The following is a 22,240-nucleotide window of genomic DNA, read 5'->3' as shown; positions in this document are numbered from 1 at the left end:
TAGACTTTACCACCCAGGAAATCTAAGGATTTGAGTCTAGTTAAGTGTGCTTTTAGTAAGCCTTAAAAGAGAAATTTAATGGATTGTATTATGATTCTTGGAATCAGCAGAGCTTTTTTAATGCACATTTGTCGATGGAAATATGTCAGAGCAATTGACCAATAATAAATGGCAGAGTGCCTTAATTGCAATGGCTCTACAAGACAGGGCAATGGAGTGACTGACTAGCACTGTAATTACGAATCCATATGCAGCTCTTTCTGAAGCTTAATTGTAGAGGGCCAGTAAGGATTTTAACTCTTTTCTTTGAAAGGCATTGTTTATGGGAGCTTTATGTAGTGAGTAATTGGCAGAATGGAAAGGCCTGGAAGAACTGGAAAAGCATTTTATTTTTATATTCTTTGTGATCATGAAAAATAGGGGAGTATGTATACCTGTTTAAGGCTGAATTCTTTAATGAAGAAAGGGCCAGTTGCTAGGGGACCTTGGAGAGGCAGGAGAGCTAAGGCTGTTTTATTTAACTAGAGTTAAAATGAGTGAAGGATTTCTCTGATGACTTAATTTTCAAGATGGTCTTACTTCAGTGTGCTAAGGCTCTGCTTCATTCTTCTGGAGAAAAACCCAAACTCCAAAAACCAAAACAAAAACACTTTGCAATAATTTGTTACCCTCCACATAACAAATTCTTGAGTCTTGCAAATATGTACCACACAGGTAAGGGTGAAAATATAAGGGTGCCAAAATATAGCTAACACTCAATGAAAGCCAGGCTCAAGCTCAGAAGGATAAATCTTTTTGAAACACTTGTCCAGTACCCACAGCTGTGATATTTGTCTGTACATGTTAGCTGTAGTATTTGTATAACAACATTTAAAAATGGATGGTATTTTAAGTGGTCTGTGTCTAATTGTCACAGCTAGCTGGATCTGGCTCTGTAGTCAGTGTAAACAATAATGGAGAAAACTGCCACAGACTGAATTAGTACAGTCTAGAAGCTGCATTCTACATTGGTAATGAGTGCCAGCTATTTTGGAACAAACATACTTGGGCTCTGACTTTGCCTATCCCGTTTCTTTTGGGAGGGTGGTTTTTAATTTTCTGACTCTTGAGTAAATGGCAGGTGGATTGAAAGAAAAAACTTGGCCTCCTTGGGAGTGTTAAGTCCTTCACTTGGCAGAAGTTACTGTTCAGTCATTAGATTACAACCAATCACTTAATGTCATTGTCTGGCCTGTGTGGGAATGGTGTTGCAAATGAGTGATTTAAGTCACTTAAATCACTGGCAAAAGTATCAGCAAAAGCAAGTTTTGGTATAAATTTGTTGAAGTGCAACGAAGTTTGATGGCAAGGTTCACTATTGCTTATTATGTAGATGAAGTACACAAAGAAGAATTGGATTATAATGAATCTACAATGATTTATGCAGAGAACAAGAATGCAAAAGGGTAAGGGAGAGCCTCTCTTTGGTGAAAAAGGGGTGCAAAAAGGGTAAGGGAGACCCTCTCTTTGGGTCACAAGAGTGGACCCCTTGCCAAATGTAGCCTCAGACTTGATCAACAATTTATGTCTAAAGGATGTAGCAGCATTTAATCATTGACTACTGGGATGCTGGTACAATAAAAAACTTCTATAAAATGCATGAACCCCAGTGTATGCAGTATGGGGAACAAACAAGATGAGCTAGAGATCTGCTTGCAGTCACAGGGTTCTGCTCTTACTGCAATTACAGAGACATGGTGGGGTAGTTCGTGTGACTAGAATGTTGTCATAAAGGGCTACACCCTGTTCAGGAGAGACAGACCAGGAAAGCAGGGTGGTGGAGTTGTCCCCTGCGCGAGGCAACACCTCAAATGTAGCGAGCTCTGTCTTGGGGGGATGATGAATGAGTTGAGAGCTTATGGGTCACGGCAAAAGGGCAGACTAGTAAGGGTGACACTGTTGTGAGTGTTTGCTGCCTGATCAGGAGGAGGAAGCAGATAAGGCCTTCCACAGGCAGCATGAAGCAGCCTCAAAGTCACAAGCCCGGGTTCTTTTGGGGGACTTTAACTACCCTGACATCTGCTGCAGAACCAGCACAGTGAAACACAAACTGCCCAGGAGGTTCATGGAAAGCATTGATGACCATTTCCTGACACAGGTATCTGAGGATCCCACAGGGAATGGTGTGCTGTCCAACTGATACTAACAAACAGGGAAGGCCTTGCTGGAGGTGTGACCATGAGAGGGTGGAGTTCAGTACTGGATGAGGATGAAGCAGGGCAGCAAGTAAGTTTACAACCACGGACTTCAGGAGAGCTAAATTCAGCTTCTTCAGGGACCTTCATGGAGAATGTCATGGGAACAAGCCCTGTAGGGTCCAAGACAGTTGGTTGATATTCAAGGATCACTTCCTCCAGGTTCGACAACAGTGCTTCCAAATGTGCAAGAAATCAGGGAAAGGGGAAAAGAGATTTGCATGAATAAATAAAGAACTCTCATTATCAAGGGTAAGCAGGAAATACATAGGAGCTGGAAGCAAGGTCAGGTCACTTGGAATGAATATTGAGAGGTTGTAAGAGTATGTAGAAATGAGACAAGGAAAGCCAGGGTCCACCTGGAATTAAGTCTGGCAAAGAATGTCAAGGACAACAAGAAGGGCTTTTTCAAATACATCAATAACAAAAGGAAAAAGGGTAATATGGGCCTGATACTAAACTGGAGTGGGACCCTGTTGACAGAGGAGGCAGAGTTAGTGAATGCTGCCTTTGCATCAGTCATCACTGACACGACCAGCCCTCAGGGACCTCTGACCTGGAAGGCAAGGGAGAAGGAAGGGTTGAAGGAAGACTTCCCCTTGATCAAGGACTGGATTGGAGTCAGGCAAACCTGGCATCCACAAGTCCATGGGCCCTGATGGGATGCACCCACAAGTGCTGAGAGAGCTGATAGACACCAAAGCTGGGCAGTTAGCACCTTTGAATGCTGTGGTGATCAGGAGAGGTGCCTGAGGACTGGAACAAAGCCAATGTCACTCCAGTCTTCAAAAAGGGCAGGAAGGACAACCCAAGAAACTACCAGCCAGTCAGCCTCACATCAGTCTGTGGAAAGGTGATAGAGTGCCTCATTTTGGAAGCCATTTCTATCAATTCAGAGGACAAGAAAGTGAGCAGGAGTAGTCAGCAAGGATTTATTAGAGGTAAATCACACTTGACCGACCTGCTTCCCTTCTATAATGAAACAAGTAGGTGGATGGATGGATGGATGGATAAGGGGGAGAGCAATGGATATTATCTAACTCAACTTCAGCAAGGCTTTTGGCACTGTCTCTCACAACATCCTCGTAGCCATACACAGGAAGTGTGGACTTCATGAGTGGACAATGAGGTGCAGTGAGAACTGTCTGAATGGGAGATCCCAGAGGGTTGTAATCAGTTGCATGGGGTCTGGTTGGAGGCCTGTCATTAGTGGAGTCTCCAAAGGTTTAATATCTGTCCAGAATTGTTTCATTTCTCCAGTAGTGACTTGGATAAAGGGGCAGATGCCTCCTCAGTGAGTTCACTGATGACAAAAAGCTGGAAGGAGTGGCCAATAGCCCAGAGGGCTGTGCAGCCCTTCAGAAGGACCTCAACAGGTTGGAGAGATGGGCAGAGAAGAACTGTCTGAGATTCAGCAAATGCAAAAGCAGGGTCCTGCACGAGGGGAGGAATAACCCCAGGCACCAGCAGAGGCTGGGGCTGACCTGCAGGAAAGCAGCTCTGTTTATCCTGGTGGGCAACAAGCTGTCCATGGGCCAGCAGTGTGTCCTTGTGGCCAAGATGGCCAATGGTGTCCTGGGGTTCATTAGGAAGAGCACTGACAACAGGTCGAGGGAGGTGATCCTGCCCCTCTGCTGAGTCCTGGTGAGGCACATCTGGAGTTCTGTGCTCAGTTCTGGGCTCCTCAGTACTGGGGAGACATGGAGCTTCTGGAGCAGGTCCCAAGGAGGATGACAAAGATGACTGAAGGACTGGAGCATCTCTTACAAGGAAAGGCCAAGAGAGCTGGACATGTTTGATGCTGAGAAGAGATGACTGAGAGGGGACCTTATTAATATATCTGAAGGGAGGGTGCCAGGAAGATGAATTCAGGCTCTTCTTGGTGGTGCCAGGCAATAGGGCAATAGGCAACAGACAGAAACAGATGCACAGGAAGTTCCACCTGAATATGAGGAAGATATTTTTACATATCCTTTACAGTGCAGGTGATCACACACTGGAACAGGTTGTCCAGAGAGGTTGTGGAGTCTCCCTCACTGGAGATATTCAAGAACTGTCTGGATGCAATCCTGTGTCATGTGCATCACAGGGTGATCCTGCTTGAGCAGGGAGATTGGACCAGGTGACCTCTGTGATCCCTTCCAGTCTTAACCATTCTGTGATTCTGTGACTTAACATTTACAACATGATTCAGTTAGATTTACTATAAGCACTGTAGTAACTTAGCTGTAAATTAAGAAACATTCATACTACACTTGCTATAGTGTATTTAAATTGATTTATACATGCACACACATAGACACAAAGAAGTATGTAAAAAGCTTAAAAATTCCCAAGTTTAGTAAAATATTTAGGTCAGATGCCTTTGTACCTGTCAATGGGTGAAGGGTTAAGCCTTGAGTGTTGAGTGTATCAGTCCAGGCCCTGTCAGCAGCTTTTGGTGATTGTTCTCCAAGTATTGTAGACTTGAGGGTTCTTGACCTTCAAGAGGTGTAGCACTTAGAAGAGGGTGCTGGTGCAGCCTGCTGTGGCCCAGGAGAACTCAAAGACCCTCACTTAGTACTGCTGCCTATAGGGTTGTGAAATGCTTGGCTTTAGCCTTCTCTCATTCTCCATCCTGGCCACAATCTGGGTCAGTTGTTACCGGAATTTTCCTCAAAAGGTGCCCTAACTATAATATGTTTTCACCTGAGCTATTATTTTTGACAAAATAATGTTCCAAGGCTGTCTGTTAGGAAGCAGCAGTTTGTTAGGCAGAAGGTGCTAGGAACAGACAGTGTTTCTGATAAGCTCAAGAGGAGCTTAACTACCCAGGAGCCATTAATCAAGGTCACGGTCTAATGAGAATTCCTGAGGAGATCGAAGAGTGGCCAAAGGGGACAGGGGGGAATGCACCACCACAAATGGGCACAACACATTGCTACTGCACAACAGTACTGTGGGATGACTGACTCACTGCAGCAGGAGAGCTTATGTAAGCAGCTGGGACACGATGGATGCATCATGTTTTGATGTATTGCTTAGGACATGGTTGTCTCCATGCTGATTGAAGCTTTTGTATAAATTTGGGTATAAAAGTAGATACTGCATAATGTTTTCAGCGGTAGAGAAACAAAAAACCAAGCTCAGAAAATGTAAAGTTTTCATCCAAGTGATAAGGAGCATTTTGAATTATTAACCAAACAAATACAGAAAGTTTGGTGTCAGGAATACTCCTTACCGAGCTCTTGTCTGCTTCCTGTACATGTTTCTCATTGGCAAATACAGCTGGTGAGAGCTGTGGCTCTAGATTGCACCAGCAAATTCTGCAGATACCCTGTTCACTCAAGACAAAGCATAATTTTTATAAGTCCCATAGAAGGCATTAGGTTGAGTACATGAACTTCACTTTGGTATGGCAGATTCACACAGTTAAAATGACAAGTACTGCAGTAAGAGCATATTTTAGGAGTTGGGTAATGGTAGTGAATATAATGAAGCTACTTACGTCGTTGTGGTGTAGTTCATTACATGAAGTGCAGAGACGTTTTTTCAGAAGAATGGAGCTGAGGCTTGCCATACAGAAGCAAGGCCATCTTGAAAATTAAATCTTCAGTAGCACCCCCTCCCCCTCAGAAAAGTTCTCCTTTCTGCCTCTCACTGAGTAAATGTGCTGAGGTTGTCACAGTCTGATTTTCTTAATCTATGTAGTCCAAAATTTATTTTGTCTCTTGCCTTTTTGGATAGTGTTATCTCTTGAAGTGATGATAGGTTACCTTCTTTGTCCACAGAGGTAACTGTCAGTGTACCTCATTACAGAATTTGGTTTTAAAAAGATGAGTTTTTAGTTTTGGTCTCTCCAGAGAGCCTATTCAGAGGACCTAGTATTAGACCTAATGCAGCAGAAAACTGTTCACAGATTTCATGTAGCTGTGGATCAAGATGAATATAAAGACCATCCAAAATTATGTCAAATATTTTTTCTATTTTCGGAGTTTTTGCGTATCAGTAGTTGCTAAATTCTCTCTACAGCAGTCTTGACTGAAACTATCCCTTTTAATTTCTATTCCAGCTTTGTAAACAATTCTTATTTCTAAATCTAGCCTTCCAGTTCTAATTTATGTATGCTTCATAGTAAACATCTTCCATATGCAGAACAATTTACCATGCACTAATGACTTAGTGCAGTCAAATATGTACAAGAGTACGTGTATTTCTACTTAATTTTATGCATGGCACATTCACTTAGCAATAAAAAAAAGCTTCCATTTTAATTATGGAGGGGAAATGTTTACAAATGTAAACCCACAAAAGTTAACAGCAAGGGTTTATGTGCATAAGTGCTAAGCAACTTTTAACTTGCAGTTTTGCACCTGCTAACGCTGAGCTATTTGTCCAAATATAACTTTATTGTTATCATAAAGTGCTGGAATTCATGGTATCTTCAAATAAAACTAATACCTCTTTTCAATTTACTGCAAAGAAATTCTTCAGAGTTTACATTCTGTGGTGTTAAACAGATTAGGAAGGATGTTTAATGTGACCTTCTTACTGGGTTTTGTTTTAGTTCTGTTCCTTTCCCAGCCTCCCGTGTGAAATTAATTTGTCATTGTTAAAAAATCTAGATTTTTATCTTCTTGGCTCTTAAAAATCGGGAGTGGTATTTCAGCCTTTTAAGCATATCTTCTGCCTTTGCTACTCTCCTCCCATCCCAATTTCTGGTTTGTACAGAGATTAATTATTAAAACATTTTGGTTTGCAGGGGGGCTGTGTAGATTCAACGAATCAGAGCCTTGCTCTGCTCCTTATGACCCTTGGACAGCGGGATGTTTCCAAAGTCCTGTTGGGACCTCTGTCTCCATACACGTAAGTTGTTTTGTTCAGTTCCATTACATAGTCTTGTTTTAAATCACTAGTTTTATTGAACATCTATGTTTATATATGGAAGACTTTGCCTATGGTTACAAATAGAACAACTTGTACCTGACTTCAAATGAAACAAGTGGTGTGAGTTGCCTAGAGTTTGTTTCTACACGTTAGATGAGTCCCTTACTGTTCTATATTATTCCTGTTTCTGAGAATTGCAGAGACAGGGTTTATTGATGGTTCTTGACCTGGAAGGTATGTGTACATCAGTTTGCTTTTTGCTGCCTAGTGTACACTACTGTGTTTTCCCTAGAGATCTCCCTGTTGCTGTGTCATTAAATGTCATATTTCAAATGGCTACCCAAACTCTAAAGCTGTGATTTTTTTCCTAGGAAACAGCTTAAGAATTCAATTCATGGAGCTATGTGCTATTTCAAGGTTTTATCCCTATTGGGCAGCAGAATCCTAGCTGGTCCTTCAGTCTCAGTTTTTATTACAGTTCTGTCTGCAGCTGGTAGTTGTTCAGAGGATAGAAAAAGGCTAAATTTCTTATATTGCTAGTTGTAAATACAGGTTACAGAATCACAGAATCATCAAGGTTGAAAAAGATGTCCAAGATCATGAAGTCCAACTTTTGACTGAACACTATTTCTGAGCTAGACTGTAGTGCTAGGTCTGGTTGTTTCTTTAACACTTCCACGGATTATGACTCTACCATCTGCTCCATGAGCAGCTCATTTCAATACTTAACAACCCTTGCAGTGAAAAAACTCTTCCTGATGTCCAACCTGAACCTTCCCTGGTGCAGCTCAAGGCTGATTCCTCTAATCCTGTCCCTTGTTGCCTGGTAGAAGAGACTGGCCACAGCCTTCTTTCAGGCAGTTGCAGAGAGCGATAAGGTCCTCCTGAGCCTCCTTTTCTCCAGGCTAAACAACCCCAGCTCCCTCAGTCACTCCTCCTAGGTCTTGTGCTCCAGAGCCTTCTCTGGTCTCCAACACTTCAGTGTCCTTCTTGCAGTGAGGGGCCCAGAAGTGAACACAGGATTCAAGGTACATCCTCACCAGTGCTGAGTCCAGGGGGACAATCCCTGCCCTGGTCCTGCTGGCCACACTGTTGCTGATCCAGGCCAGGATGCCATTGGCCTTCTTGGCCACCTGGGCACAGCCTGGCTCATGTTCAGCTGCTGTCACCAGCACCCCCAGGTCCTTTTCCTGTGGGCAGCTTTCCAGCCACTCTGCCCCAGCCTGTGGCACTGCCTGGGGTTGTTGTGACCCAAGGGCAGGACCTGGCCCTGGGCTTGTTGAACCTCACAGCCTTGGCCTTGGCTGATGGATCCAGCCTGTCCAGATCCCTCTGCAGAGCCTTCCTGCCCTGCAGCAGATCAACATTCCCATCCAACTTGGTGTTACCTGCAAACTTGTACAGGTCATTGATGATGATATTAAACAGGACTGGCCCCAGTACTGAGCCCCAGGGAACACCAGCCACTGTATGGATGTGACTCCATCCAGCACCATTCTCTAAGCCCACCCATACAAATGGATTTTTAACCAATGAACAGTGTACCCATCCAAACCATGGGCTTTTAATAGTTCCCCAGATCCTCCTTATGACCCTTCTATGTGGGCATCACACTGGCCAACCTCCAGTCCTCTGGGACCTCAGTTAGCCAGGACTGATACTACATGATGGAGAGCAGCTTGGTGAGCTCTTCTCCCAGCTCCCTCAGTACCCTTGAAAGAATCCCATCCAAAGCCATAGACTTCTGAGTGTCTAAGTACTTCATAAGGGGCTCAGTACTTCCTCATGTACTGCAGATCTATTCTGCTCCTTGAACCCTAGTTCAGGAGGCCAGTTATCCTGAGGACAAGTCTTACTGTTAAAGACTGAGGCAAACAAGACATTAAGTACCTCAGCCTTTTCCTCATCCTTGGTGACAATGTTCCTCTCTGCATCCAATAAAGCGTGGAGATCTTCCTTCGCCCTCCTTCTGTTTTTAATGTATTTATAAGAACACTTTTTATTATTTTTCACAGCAGTGGCCAGATTGAGTTCTAGCAGAAATTGGTTAGGGAAACAGCATCCGTTATAAAAAATTTAATTTATCAGACTTGCAAGTGATTTACTGGATCACAGTTATTTCTAGAGACTGAGCAGCTTTTCTTTAGTCAAATGAAGGAAGGTTTGTATAGCTGACAATGGCATCAAATAGTAAGAGTATGAACTGTCCTTTTTCGGTTATCATGGTACCGATGCTGTATATGTGAAAGGTACAGTACTGTGATAACTGAAGAATGGTGGTGCCATCACATGAGAGCTAAAAATTACCTATCTGCTCTTCTCAGCCCCTGATACCTTGGAAACAACATTCATCAGATTTTGAGGGGAAAACAGGGATGTGTCGTATTGCACAGAGGGGAAGTAATTCCCTGTGAAATAAGTACTCACAGGAAAGGTTTCTGAAGAGTAGATATTAGTGTTTGAAGTGCACAGTTAAGCTTATCTAACATATAAGCACAATTAAATCACTTGTTGTGAGTATTTTATTTTTTAACTTTTTTTCTATGAAAATTAAGCAAGTGCACAAGTTTACTTTATAAGCAGGCTGGATTCAAGTTGATGGGTTGTCACTTCTTCTAAACTAGGTGTATGCAGCCGGGATAGAGGTTAGAAGTACACATCCTGGAGCAGCAGATCATCAAATCTCTGATTCTGAGAGAATCTGTGAATCATCAGTCCTGTGAGGAGCTGTTCAGATATGATGCAGCTTTTTCTGCAGCACCCTGTGCCCTCAACGAGGGCTGCTTATAAAGGACTGGTAGATTTGGCTCCCAGGCAACTCACTGGATACACAAGCTTTATGAAGTAAATTGCAGTATTGTCATGTTCAGCATCATTATCCCTTCTTTTCTCTCTGAGCTGTGACATCTCTGCATGCTACAGAATCTGAAGCTATTTTAAAGCTATGTTTATGCTAGATTGGCTTCCCTGTCCGGCATAATGTAGCATGAATGTGACAGTTCAGCTGGTTGATGAGAGAACCACATGGGGATGTGGTGCTTTGGAATATGTCCATGAGAATGAGGAAAAGTTCTTTGAGATTTGTGTATTTTCATGGAGACATCCTTTGCCTCCGCTAATGATGGGGAGTGGAAGGGCAGCCAACATCATGGGCAGGGCTCTTCTGAGTGGCAGTGGGGACACCAGTCTGCATGACTAGTGCCTGTCTGCATTACCACTTTCTTAGAATTCATATTTCACAGAAGTGCCTCTCTGTCAAGCTGATCTTAAAATCAGATGCAGGGTGCTGGCCGTGCCACCAGCTCACAGCTGTCAGTCTGGCAGGACAGACCTGTCTGCATGCAGGTGGATCAGCATCAGCCAGGGGTATATGAAGGACAGCAACAGGAAAGCCTGAGTGCCCCAACTCTTGGCTTTGTAAGGGTTTAGGGGCTTCAGGAGGGGGTGGTTCAGGGGGCCTCTGCCCAGCCAAGCTGACGCTTGGAGTTGTTCCCCTGGCCGGGGGTGCCCACCTGCAGCTCCTCAGTCTGTCTCCTTTTGGGAAGGTCTAGAGCAGTGCTGGAGCAGTCTCCTCCTGGCAGGAGCATTGCTGGGGCTGCCAGTGCTGCCAGGCACTTGGCCAGGCACTTGTGCAGGCCCCGGGGCAACTGAACCACGAATGCATAGCTGGTGCACAGGTCTTCTCTCACGCTGGTCTGTGAGTTGGTTGCTTTGCCGTGATGTTGCAGTAGAGATGGGCACCGCGACACAAAAACACGACTCCAAGACAGGAAGGAAGGTGAAAGACAGAGCGAGCTTCATTGCTACAAAGTCTTTTTTATACTATTTTCTGACATGTGTGCCATACAGCTATAGGCTCCTCAAACCTTAGCATACAACACCATTGGTCAGTTATTCCTAGTACACAACTCCTGTGAAAAACAGCCTCCCTATTGCAGGTGCAAAATTCCTTCATGTTTTTCTGTCTTGTTGATGAGCTGTTGTCCAAACTTTGTTTTGCCTCTTGCTTCTGTCCTCGGTGAGGTTCTCACTAGTACGGGTTGTTGTCCGCACTTTATTTTTACTTCTTGCTTCTGTTCATGGTAAGGTTCTCACAGGTATGAGGTTGTCTGTGACATGGCTGATGTTTGTGAGCCGAGGCACACCTAGACAGACCTACCTGCCGTCGATTCCCACACCCTGGTACATGAAGTTCTTGTGTAGTTTTTGGTAATCCTTAGCAGGCTTTGGGAAAGAGACAGCACTTAAACAGGCTTTTTACTCTTGCTGTTGGCTGTAAGACCTCCACTGTGGCTCATGTAGCTGTCCCTGCACCTAAAGAGCAATGTTCAGCTCTGCCTTGTTCTTGCCTGAATGCGCAGTGTAAATTTTCAGCAAAGTAAACCTTCTTTGTACCTCTCACCCCCTCCCTCACTCCTCCAGCCTGTGCCTGTGTGGTTGGTGCAGCCTGCACTGTTATTTGAGGTGCCCACACGCAACCCACATCAACCTCAGCACTAATACAAACCTGCTTTCTGTCATGTGCCCCCACCTCCACCTCTTTCTCTCCTATTTCCAGGGCTCTTACCACTTGTTCTTCTATGGTACAAGACAAAGCTGGCCTTCTGCTGCTTCTGCATTCTCCCCTGATGTCCCCCAGGCAGCCTTCCATTCTCTTGCACTCTAGTGAGCCTTTCCCATGTACATGGAGGCTGATGTTTTTTCTCACTCTGCCTTTATTCAAAAGGGAGAAGAGGCAGATATGCAGGGTAGCCCACCTGTGTGCAAACGGAGGTATGGACTGAACTGATCCCACCAACATGTTGCAGAGTTTGCTGATCACCTTTTAGGATTTTTCCCTGAGTTTCTGGCTCCAAACTGCCTCTGGCATTTGTACAGTTTATTCTGTGCCCTCCTTGCAGTTCAGCATGCCACTCCTGCTGTTTTGGGCTTGCCTGCTTTCTTGTCACACTGCCAGAGCCCTGTGAGAGGACCCAGCTAAGGAGAAGGCTGAGAGAGAGCTTGCTGCCTGTGAGCTTTACTGAAGCATTTGTGCCAGCGTATGCCTATTTGCCTATTATAGTTGCAACCAGAAACCTTGCAGTTGGGGAGGCATGGAAGAAGAGGTGCTTTTCAGTTTTTCCTTTGAACTGTTAATCCATTTGAGAGATGAGAGAGCTGGTCTGTGCTGAGGCAAGTTATCAGTCCAGGAAGGTGCACTAGAAAGTATACATAGCATTGGGAGCAATGTTCCCACGTTCACCCTGCAGAGGTATTCAGCAGATTGCTCCAGAGATGAGTCAGATCATCCCAAGCACAGACCAGTAAAGGTAAAGCAGCCTCTCTTTGTCTGGTTCCTGCCATTTCCCTCTTCTCCTGGGCATATATCTGAGTGCAGGAGCAGCAGCATACCCAGCTGAAGTGTGTAAAGCAATTTTGCTCCTGCAGTTTCCATTGTACTTCTTCACAATTTCTGTGAATAAGAGCTGCCAGGAGGCTTTCAGAAGCCTCATGATGTCACAGTGCGGACAGTTCTACCCTTTTGGTCTCCTGCTTCCCATTTTGTGGGTACTTTCTCTTGATTTTCTGCAATGATGTATCTGTGATTAGCTTGTGATTATGCTTTCAGCATGTAGAGCAGATGCTTTTTTCAGTATGCCAGACAAGCAAATGTGTTAACTGGATGTCCACATTCCCTTTCTTCAGACTAAGAAAAACACATACCAGTTGCTGGAGGAGATTAAATCTTAGTTCAAGACTGCAGACATGCTTGTGGCCATTACTGGAAGAGTGCAGACTTCTGTCAGGAGCAATTACAAATTTTATTTTGTAGTCTTTTGGTGTAATTGTTTGTTCACTCTTTTGGAGAAGCCAGTAAAAATGTTTTCTTGGCTGTTTTTGGTTTTGTTCTTTTTTATAGTTTTTCATGTTACTCACCATCCAGTCATTGTTTGTTTAGGATCACTGTGATTGTTTAGTTTCTTCATGCCTTTCTTTCTGAAATGATGAAAGATTTTTTTCCTGAAAATGAGAAAACAGGAAGAATTCTGAGTCTGAATGTAATTCTAATGAAACATTTAACTAAGTGGATAAGTTAGTAACAAAAATCAAACACATGCTTTAAGATCTCTCTTAAAGTATGCACCCAACCTTTTGGCTATCCCTGTTTATGTTTTATTTCTGCTTCAGACATTGGGCAGGGGAAAGGAGAATCATGGATTGGTATGGGGTTCATATAGAGCCCTCTCTGATGAAGAGTCGGCATCAGGAGTGAATGACCTTGCTCTGCTACATTTCACTCCTTTCTTCTTCCCTCACCATTTTGTCTTGCTGTATTACCAGCCATTGCCTCTCTCTGCTTATACAGAGAGTGCAGAGGTTTCAGCAGGAGTCACTAGCCACTTCTACAACACAGGTGAGAACAGTGTTTGGAGCCTGAAGCCTTGTTTCTCTGTATTAAGCAATATTTTCATATCTCATTCACGATGCTCATTTCTGGAATCTGTGTTAGTACATACTGCTAATGAGCTTTCTGTTTTGTTTCTTAAACTGTGTTATTTTCTCTCCCTCAGAATTGAATTTCTGCGACACCTGAGAAGCTTCTTCCAGATCACGTTTAAAATTGAAACAAAGACTCCTGAGGAAGAGCACATGGGTGGGGAGAAAGTCTTAATGACATGTGTTGGTATTGGATTTTGCAACCTTAGTAAAACTATAAGATAAAAAACATCTACAGACTTCATGAAAGACAGAAAATGCTGCAAAGATTTAATAAAACCTACCTGTCTCTGTACTTACTCTGGCATAGGGAGACCTGTGATGATTCCAGTGCGCGCTACCCAAGCCCACTGCATGTAAACAATAAACTGACTTTAGACTGTTTACCTCTGTGCTATTTATAAATGCAATGCCAGTATTCTGTGCTGCTTGGAGTGGCTCTCTGGAGTCTCCTCTGACTTGGGACTCTTTGCACTGTATTCCACTGAATGGGACACAAGTGCCTCATGTCACTGTGCTCTCAAGCCTTAATGAGGTGAGTGCTCTGGTTTTATATATTTACTGATTTCACTCATAGCTTTTTCTGAAAGGTTTACATAGAGAGGGAAGACAAAATTGACCAAAACAAGCTTTGCATTGGAAAACAAGTGGTCACAACAGAGATGTTAGATTCTTGAGATAATCACAGAGATAATATTGGCATGAAAATAAATGTATGACGGTAACTCTTTGTTTATACATTGTGTTTGTGTAGAATGTATCAGATGCTCCATTCCTGTTTACATTTACTAAATTCACAGAATAACCAAATAGTCTGAGTTGGAAGGATCATTGAATCCATGTCTTAAGTGAATGGCCTCTGCAGGGATCAAACCATGATCCCTGCACCATGATTTAACCAGCTGAGCTCATCTCAGGGTTGCAGTTTCACAGGAAGAATAAAATACCTTTTATTTTTCCTAATGTTAGAATACTGCAGAAGAGATCACAGCCTATACTGACTTGTTTTAGACTCTTTTGCAAAGATGGACATGAAAGGGAAAACCTCCATGTCAGCTTTTGACTTATCACATATATTGTTTTTAGGTTTGTTTGGCATGCTATGCATGTGGTTCATAATTAGTTGTGAGAAGTAGCAAAAACAGCTGTAGGCTTTGAGGGACAAAAATACACTCAGTTACACCATCATATTTAGTGCATCTGCTCCATTTTTAAAGTGCCAATAATGCTGTAATGGCACTGCTTGGATTCACAGATGCAAAAAAGTTCCTACCAGGTTATAAATATTTACCCATGAAAAGCTTTTGGTAGATTCCAGGCAAACCTGCTGAAGTTAATGCTAAACTCCTGACACAAGGGAAGAAATTTATATTTCACTTCAGACTATACTTAGTGTGTCTGGAGTAAAATAAAACTGTATCAAAAGCTGATATATAGGGAGAGCAAATACTAGTGACTGTGTTATAGTGATTTTACAAACTTTATCTGATGCCACTGTAAACTGGGCATTACCTCTGTAGTATGAAGAATGTGTATTGGACCCAAGAAGAACTTTTACAAAGGTTCAGTATTTGCTTAGTAGTTTAACTATTGCAGGCCATGTGAGTAATTTTTTTACTGTACTTTGTTCTTGTTGCAATCTGTCAGACATGTTTTGGAAAAATAAAGTATTTTATTCCTAAATAAGGTTTTATTCCTGTTTAAAGCAAAAGAGACAACAACTGGAGAAAAAAAGCTTGGAAGTCTTTACTGAGCCCTTCACAAGATAAATGGCTATCTTGAACTTATACATCAAAGAAACAGCTTTGGGAGTTGCCAGAGAGGGAGGAAGGGAAAAGGCAAAGCCATTCTTACAACATATGAGCTTTCCAAAATTGGACTTGCAGCTAAGGAAACCCTAAATAAAACAATAGCAAGTGAAATAAAGTAACTTGACTATATTTTTTACATTTCAAGTTAGAAAAAGGTATGGTGGCAAAAAAGATTTTACCTTGCTCCCTTCTGTCACTATGTAATGAAAAGACTAGAAACTTTATGAATTAAAATTACCGAAAATATGAGGAGACACTGATCCTAAAGGTGAAATGTACAAGGTAAGATTAATAGCCGCTAGAATAAAAATACAAAGCTTATATGAATTCAAGATTCAAGTTTGTGCCACAGCTCAAATTTCCAAAGTGTGCCTAAATAAAAATTTGGAAGTATTGTCACAACTTCTAAAATGAAAAGCTTTTTTATTTTTTAAGATAACCTATGAAGCTGTGAGGGTTTTTCTGAATGTTCCAGTTGCACCAGGCATAGAGAAGGCAATTGAAGTTGCCCAGGTAGCAGATTCTTCAGCAATGATTACGTCACACAATTACTTGTACTTGTCTCACTGTTGAAGCTGGACTGGTAACCCTTAGCCCTGCTGCAAATTGCATAGCATTGCTCTACAGTACAACACTTGCTGCAGCTCTGAATTTGCTTGTTGCTTTACAGAGAAAAAGAAAAGTATATGAAACTAATACTGTTTTTCTAGAACAGTCACTCTCTGGAGAAATGGAAACAATGCCAGAGAAGGTTTTAGGTAAGAGCTTTATTAAAATTATTTGGCCTTCACTGTCTGGGAAAAGTACTGATTAGAAGGAAATCCTGCAGATAAAAGCTGTTTCTTTATCAGCAGAACAGTAATTAACATCTGTTTTGGTGGTCTGCTCACACAAGCACTAAGATAATTAATTTTAGAGCTGGACAGAGGAAATTAATTTTTGGTGGAAAAAATTCATACTGTTGGTAGCCACAGACTTTATGGTAAAAATGATAGTTACTAGGAGACACATCTTTCATCTAAGTCTACCCATGGCAGAGTAATGCTCAGATAACTTAAATTTGAAGTGATTGGCTGTACATAAATAATTACTTTGAACTCTTTGAACAATTCATCATCAACTTCGGTAATCCCTTTGGGTGAACAGCTCTGATCACAGAATCAGAATGGTTTGGGTTGGAAGAGACCTGAAAGGTCATGCAGTTCCACCATGCCCCAACCAGGTTTCTCAAAGACCCATTTAGCCTGGCCTTGAACACTTCCAGGAATTGGACATCCACCACTACTCTGGGCAACCTGTTGGAGCAGCTCACCACCTTCACAGTAAAGAATTTCTTCCTAATATCTAATCTAAACATCCCCTCTGTCAGCTTAAAGCCATTACCCCTTGTCCTGTCACTACATTCCCTTTTAAAAAGTTCCTTTCCAGCCTGCCTTTAGGTTCTGTTAGGTACTGAAAGGTGCTTTAAGGTCTCTACAGAGTATTCTCCAGGCTGTACAAACCCAAATCTCTCAGCCTGGCCTCAAGGAGGAGAGGTGCTCCAACCCTCGGATCATCACTGTGGCCCTCCTCTGGACTTGCTCCAGTATGTCCAGGTCTTAAGCCCCAGAGCTGGATGCAGCACTGCAGGTGAGTCCCACAAGAGTGGTAGTCATGGTGGTGATCTGAAAAGTATTTTTAAAATATGCCCTTACCTTGCACCTCCTGCCAATTTTGTAATACTTTCTTCTATGATGCTGTGGTGATAGTTTGACTGCATCTTCTGTGTTTATGTCAGAAAATTCATGCATACTTGCTGTAGGTTCTGGAGTAGAAGAGATTACACTGGAAGCAAAATTGTTTCATTCCAAGCCAGTGCACTTTATCAAAGGCATATGGCTACAAGCCAGTGCATTAACTGTCTGGGGAAACACACAGAAGGTAAGTTAGCTAGACCAAAACAGTAAAGTACATGGCTGTCTTGGGTAATGTTTTCAAAATGGTGTTTATGTTACTGCCAGAGCGTAGATACTTTCTCTCTTCTTCCTGTTCCCCATGGGTGATACAGATTTTGTTTCAAGCCACTGAAGCATAATCCTCTGCTTCCAAGCTGTGACATTCACATCCCTGTTTTGCAATCATACTCTTGAGACAGAAACCAGAGGGAAAAAAAGAGAAACAAGAAAAGAATCCGTTTTCAGGAAGCATAATTTTGCCTATGAGTTTATTTCTCTCTCTCTCTCTCTCTCTTTTTTTTTTTTTTTTTCTTTTTTATGGTCATCTCCATGCTTTTCTTTTGTATGTCTGATGTATGTCCACTTCTATTTAGTCTGGCTCCTAAGGGATCCCCAGTGAGACACACAGCTGTGTCAAGGCCACTCTAAATAAAAGAAAAATGTGGAAGGAGCATCTTGCAGTTACTGCTTAGGTCTTGGCGAGCTGTGCCTTAAAAGATCATTCATGATGGGATATGTAGAGTCTTTCTTGTGCCTGATCTGTGAGCAACACTGACAAGCTCTGAAAAACACCTATAACTTGTTGTCAGTGAGAGGGGTAAAAAAACAAAAAGTCCTGCAGGAAAGAGAGCGTGTGGGCTGAACTCTGTGGTGACAGCATTGTATGAGTAACAGGAGTAAGTCATGCGCTGTGTCAGAGCATCACAATGTCCAAATAGCACTTGGGCTAGATACAAATTGAGTTGTGACTTTGTTACAAGACAGATCTATTAGGATGATTTGTGGTAAATCTGTAGGAATAGATGTCAGGTGTTAGTGCTAATCTCTTTCCTGGAACAGTAAGATTATGTACATGCGCTGAGAAGACTGCCCAGGGCTGTATTCCCTGTCTTCTAGAAAGTACAGAAAAAACTCTGTGTGTATGTACCAATAAGGAGACCCACAGAGAAAACCTGATTTAAAGTGATATTGATCAAGGCTATAGCTGCAAGAAAACAAAGGCCAAAATTAACTCTTTACTTGAGGGTGAACAGTGGCTGGGTGCCTACGGAAATCAAGTAGCAACAGCTCTGCACAGCTGTGCACAGAGAGGTAGGCTGTGTCTTTGTACATTTGTTCTCATGCTGTATGTCTGCCACATTTTCACTCCCTCTTCTCAGTGTCAGTTCAGCCATGGTTTTCTGGCAGCCTCCCCTGTGCTGTTTCACACAACAAACATCAGTCAGTACTCCTTCAACAGTGAGCCCATGGTGAAAATCTCTAGGGCCTTGAGGAGACTGATCCATGTGAGGTATCTGGTGCTTAACTATGGATGAGCTAGTAGGATTAAAGGTTTGATTTCAGTGATCATCACTACATGTCAATGACACATCTCATTACACAAAATGCAACAGGATCAGGAGGGTGCCCATGCTTGCAGGATACCTCAGAAGTCACACCATTTAAGGACAAATGTCTTACTTCTTATCATGTTTTTAACCTGCTGCCACCTTGCTCCTTGAAACTTATTTACACCTTTTTTTCAATCCTAAACTGTCTGCAAGGATAACAAGAAAGCTGCTTTAGCAACTTTTTGTATAAATGTGATGTATGTTTTTAACTTCTGATGAATGTGTATATATTCTTCATGTTAAGACTATGGTTCTGAATAGTCATCCCTCAGCACACCAGGACAATTTTCCTTGTGTGTCTTGAAATATAGTTTTGATTCACTATAATGCACTAAACCTCTGCAAGATATGTCTAGATCAAAATATGCATGAGTTTTGATTATTGATTTTGTTTTCTTTAACATTATGAAGGTGGGAAAAAAAAAAAAAAAGAAAGAAAAAAAAAAGAGAGAAGAAAGCCCCAACCTTACTGGTTTGTTTGTGTGTCAACATTCAGAAGCAGTAAGGCTTCCTGACAGATTTGTTAAAGTATTTGTATTTAGAAACACATCTACACATTCAGAATATGACTGTGGGAAAGAATTTCTACTGCAGAATGTTTCTGAGCACTGACTGTAAAAATCTACTTAATAATTCACACTAAATGTTTATTATCCACTATTTTCCCTTGATTTTTTGGACATAAGAAATCAACATAATGTGTTTTCAAAGAACACATCCACAACTAATCAGGGCTATATAAGAGAGACTAGGAAATGGTATTTCTCTTTCTTTGGGAAATGTTTTTGTCAGCTTGTTAGTAAAAATACTGTTTCTTCATCCTTCACTCTTAATGTCAGCAGCAACTTTTGCCTTGCAACAGTGTCAAGATCTTGTTCTAGACTGTTTGAAGCGATGATGTATGAATTCTAAGTGAAGAGCTATTTTGAGAGATCTGGCTTTTTTCATGGGATGTAGAATCTTAGAAGAACAGGCTATTAGACAAGGCACAGGCTTCTCAACAGTTTCTTATTCAAAAAGAGGGTGAGGGAGGCTAGTCTAAAGTGACTGGATGTGGCAGCTGCCTGAAAAGGTTTTCTTAATTTTAGTTTCAAAGTACAAATAAAGAATGAACATCTGTTTCAGTTTGCAGAATTAAATAAGCATTGTTAGCACATTATTTTAAAACTTGAAATTTGCATTAAGAAGTAAAAAAAAAAAGAGTGTAAATAATAGCCAAGGAGAAGGATATTGCAGAATCCTATTACCCTTTTTTTTTTCTCCTCAGTCTCACAAGTTTACACAGAAAAGAGCAAATTTTTTCAGAAATATTTGAATAGCTATTGAGACATTGTAAGGAAAATACAAGACATGATCAAAATCCTCACTTGCTTGACTACATGGGGTGAAAACCATACTTATGGTCATTTTCTTCACTGAACCACTTTCGAAGAAAGAGGTGCTATGAGAGAACTTGTCTGAAAACTTCTCTTCACACCTTTTCAGGTTTTGGTGAAGTCACTTACTAATTTCCTCTGCCTTATGTCTTTTCCAGACAATAACACTGACATTAATTATTAAACTATTTGAACTGTTATTGCTAACAATAGGCACATAAATATAAAAAGGTACATTTTTTGCATTCCTGTAATGAAATTCTTGGCGTTATGCATTTTTATCCTCTGTTCAAATGTCTGTGTTTTGGAGAACTGCTTTAGTGCCAGTGGTACAGAAGAATGAAGTGACTCATTTGTATCCCAAGGGAGCTGGACTAGAAAATATCAAGACTCATAGAACCTCAGGTCTGTCCAAACATTTCCCTCACTTTATGATGGCTATAAGCTTGTTTGGGCTCTCCAAGCTTGAATCTCCCTGGGTTATTTTTGCTCCTTTTTTAAGTTGGTTTTGCTTTGAGGGTGGTGTGGTTTTGTTTGTTTGTTTTTGTTTAGTTTTGGTGGAGTGTAGGGTTTTTTCCTTTGTTTTGTTCACAGAATTTGTTTGGTTTATTTTGTCTACCTCTAAAGACTAAACTCTGCCCATTTTACTTGAGAAAGCTTTCCACTGTGGTTTATCCTTTTCTCTGCTGATCTCTTCTCACTCTTCCTGTCAGACCCATGGTGTTTGCTCTGTTGTACAAGCTGGAAGAACAGCTCCCACCGTGCTGCAGTGGGGCTCTGAGTTGCTGTTCTCTGTATGTACACAGAATCTTCTGCAGGCTGTCCCCCTGGCCACTCATCCAGACAGCTTCTCTCTGTTTTATCCACTGGTCATGATCTGCCTCACTGCAGGGATTTTTACCCAGGGTTTCTAAAATGGAAAAGCCGAGTGACAGATTGGATTTCTTCTAACTAAACCTGCCCTAGTAGCTCATGCTGAGGAAACAAAGCATTGTCCTCATCTCTTCCATCTGAGAGGTCTTCTTGGAGGCTTGCCATCTTGAAAAGCAACGATCTTCTGGCTGAATCCTCTGAGTTTGAAAGTGGAGCAAGAAAGCAAACTAAGTCTAACACTCAAAGTTTTTTGCTGGTTGGCACTAAAATGTATGGGCTGCTTTAAAAAAGGTGGAATATTAACTACTAAATGGATAAAGAACACATTGTTATAAATTCCTGTGTCTCTTAATTGTACAAGATAAAATCTTGTTACAGAGCTTCACTCTTACAGAAGACTTTATTCTTTTAGGACCCTCCATTAAGGAAGCCAACCTAATGTGTTTCCTTATCAATATTGTGGGGTTTTCTTTCATTAGCTTTCCACTGGTGAAAACCCTCATAGCATTTCATCATATAAGGGGTCAACCTCTGCTACTGCAAAGACTAACTCCAGCACAAAGACAAGGTTAGCTTAAGACAAGGAGTTCTGAGGACTAGATATGACTTTTTAGCTTCTTGCTTTTCAATGAAGCATTGTGGGGAAAAAAAGTCACAAAGATATAAAAGCACACAATGGAATAAACTAATGTAATTGTGCTACTGTTTCAATTATCTCCATATATTTAAAATGTTTAAAGCTATTTTTAAATACTGTTCTTTAGCCCACTAGCATTTTATAGGAAATAAAAAAATATCCCAACCCTTGCCAGCATATTTTTGCAACACTAGCTCATGTAACAAATCAAGAAATGCTGATGCTAAGGATAGCACTTCAGTAGTTGTATCTCACCCACCATTCTCACGACAACCCACTTCTTCTGGTGTTACTGCAGCTGCTAGCCAAATATTAAACTCAACAAGTTCTCTGTGTGGCATATTAGTTTCACTTTTGTGGGTAAGCAGAACAGCGGCAGTTCCAAGTAAAAGCAGTTCCCTCTGCAATCTTTCCAGTTTGCTTCCTCTGCCATTTACTGCATGGTAACCTCTCCATAGATCAGAACAACATTTATTTCTGCTGCCTGCTGCAGCATTTCTCAAGCACAAACTGCCTCCTGTTGTCACAATTTCTGCTAACCAAAAATGTCTCTGTCTGGGTTTGCTGGTAGCTCTAGGCTTTCCGTCTATGGCTGACTCAATTCTGTAGCAGCAGAGGAAGCAGAACAGAACACATTCAAA

At 41.8% G+C, this 22,240-nt stretch overlaps 1 protein-coding gene across 1 annotated transcript in view; it reads left to right on the top strand.

The window, feature by feature from the left end:
• RCL1 (RNA terminal phosphate cyclase like 1) overlaps positions 1 to 15,263 on the top strand; it is a 34,437-nt gene extending 19,174 nt beyond the window's left edge. Inside the window, exons 8-9 of the mRNA XM_085042160.1 lie at positions 6,976 to 7,079; positions 13,652 to 15,263. Of these exons, the coding sequence (XP_084898286.1) occupies positions 6,976 to 7,079; positions 13,652 to 13,802 (255 nt within the window). The 3' untranslated portion in view covers positions 13,803 to 15,263. The remainder of the gene's footprint in view (positions 1 to 6,975; positions 7,080 to 13,651) is intronic.
• Positions 15,264 to 22,240: the final 6,977 nt, after the last annotated feature.

Source organism: Lichenostomus cassidix, chromosome Z, assembly GCF_008360975.1.
Source record: "Lichenostomus cassidix isolate B80296 chromosome Z, HeHo_3.0, whole genome shotgun sequence".
In the NCBI taxonomy this organism is placed as follows: Eukaryota; Metazoa; Chordata; class Aves; order Passeriformes; family Meliphagidae; genus Lichenostomus; species Lichenostomus cassidix.
This window is presented reverse-complemented; position numbering and strand designations above follow the sequence as displayed.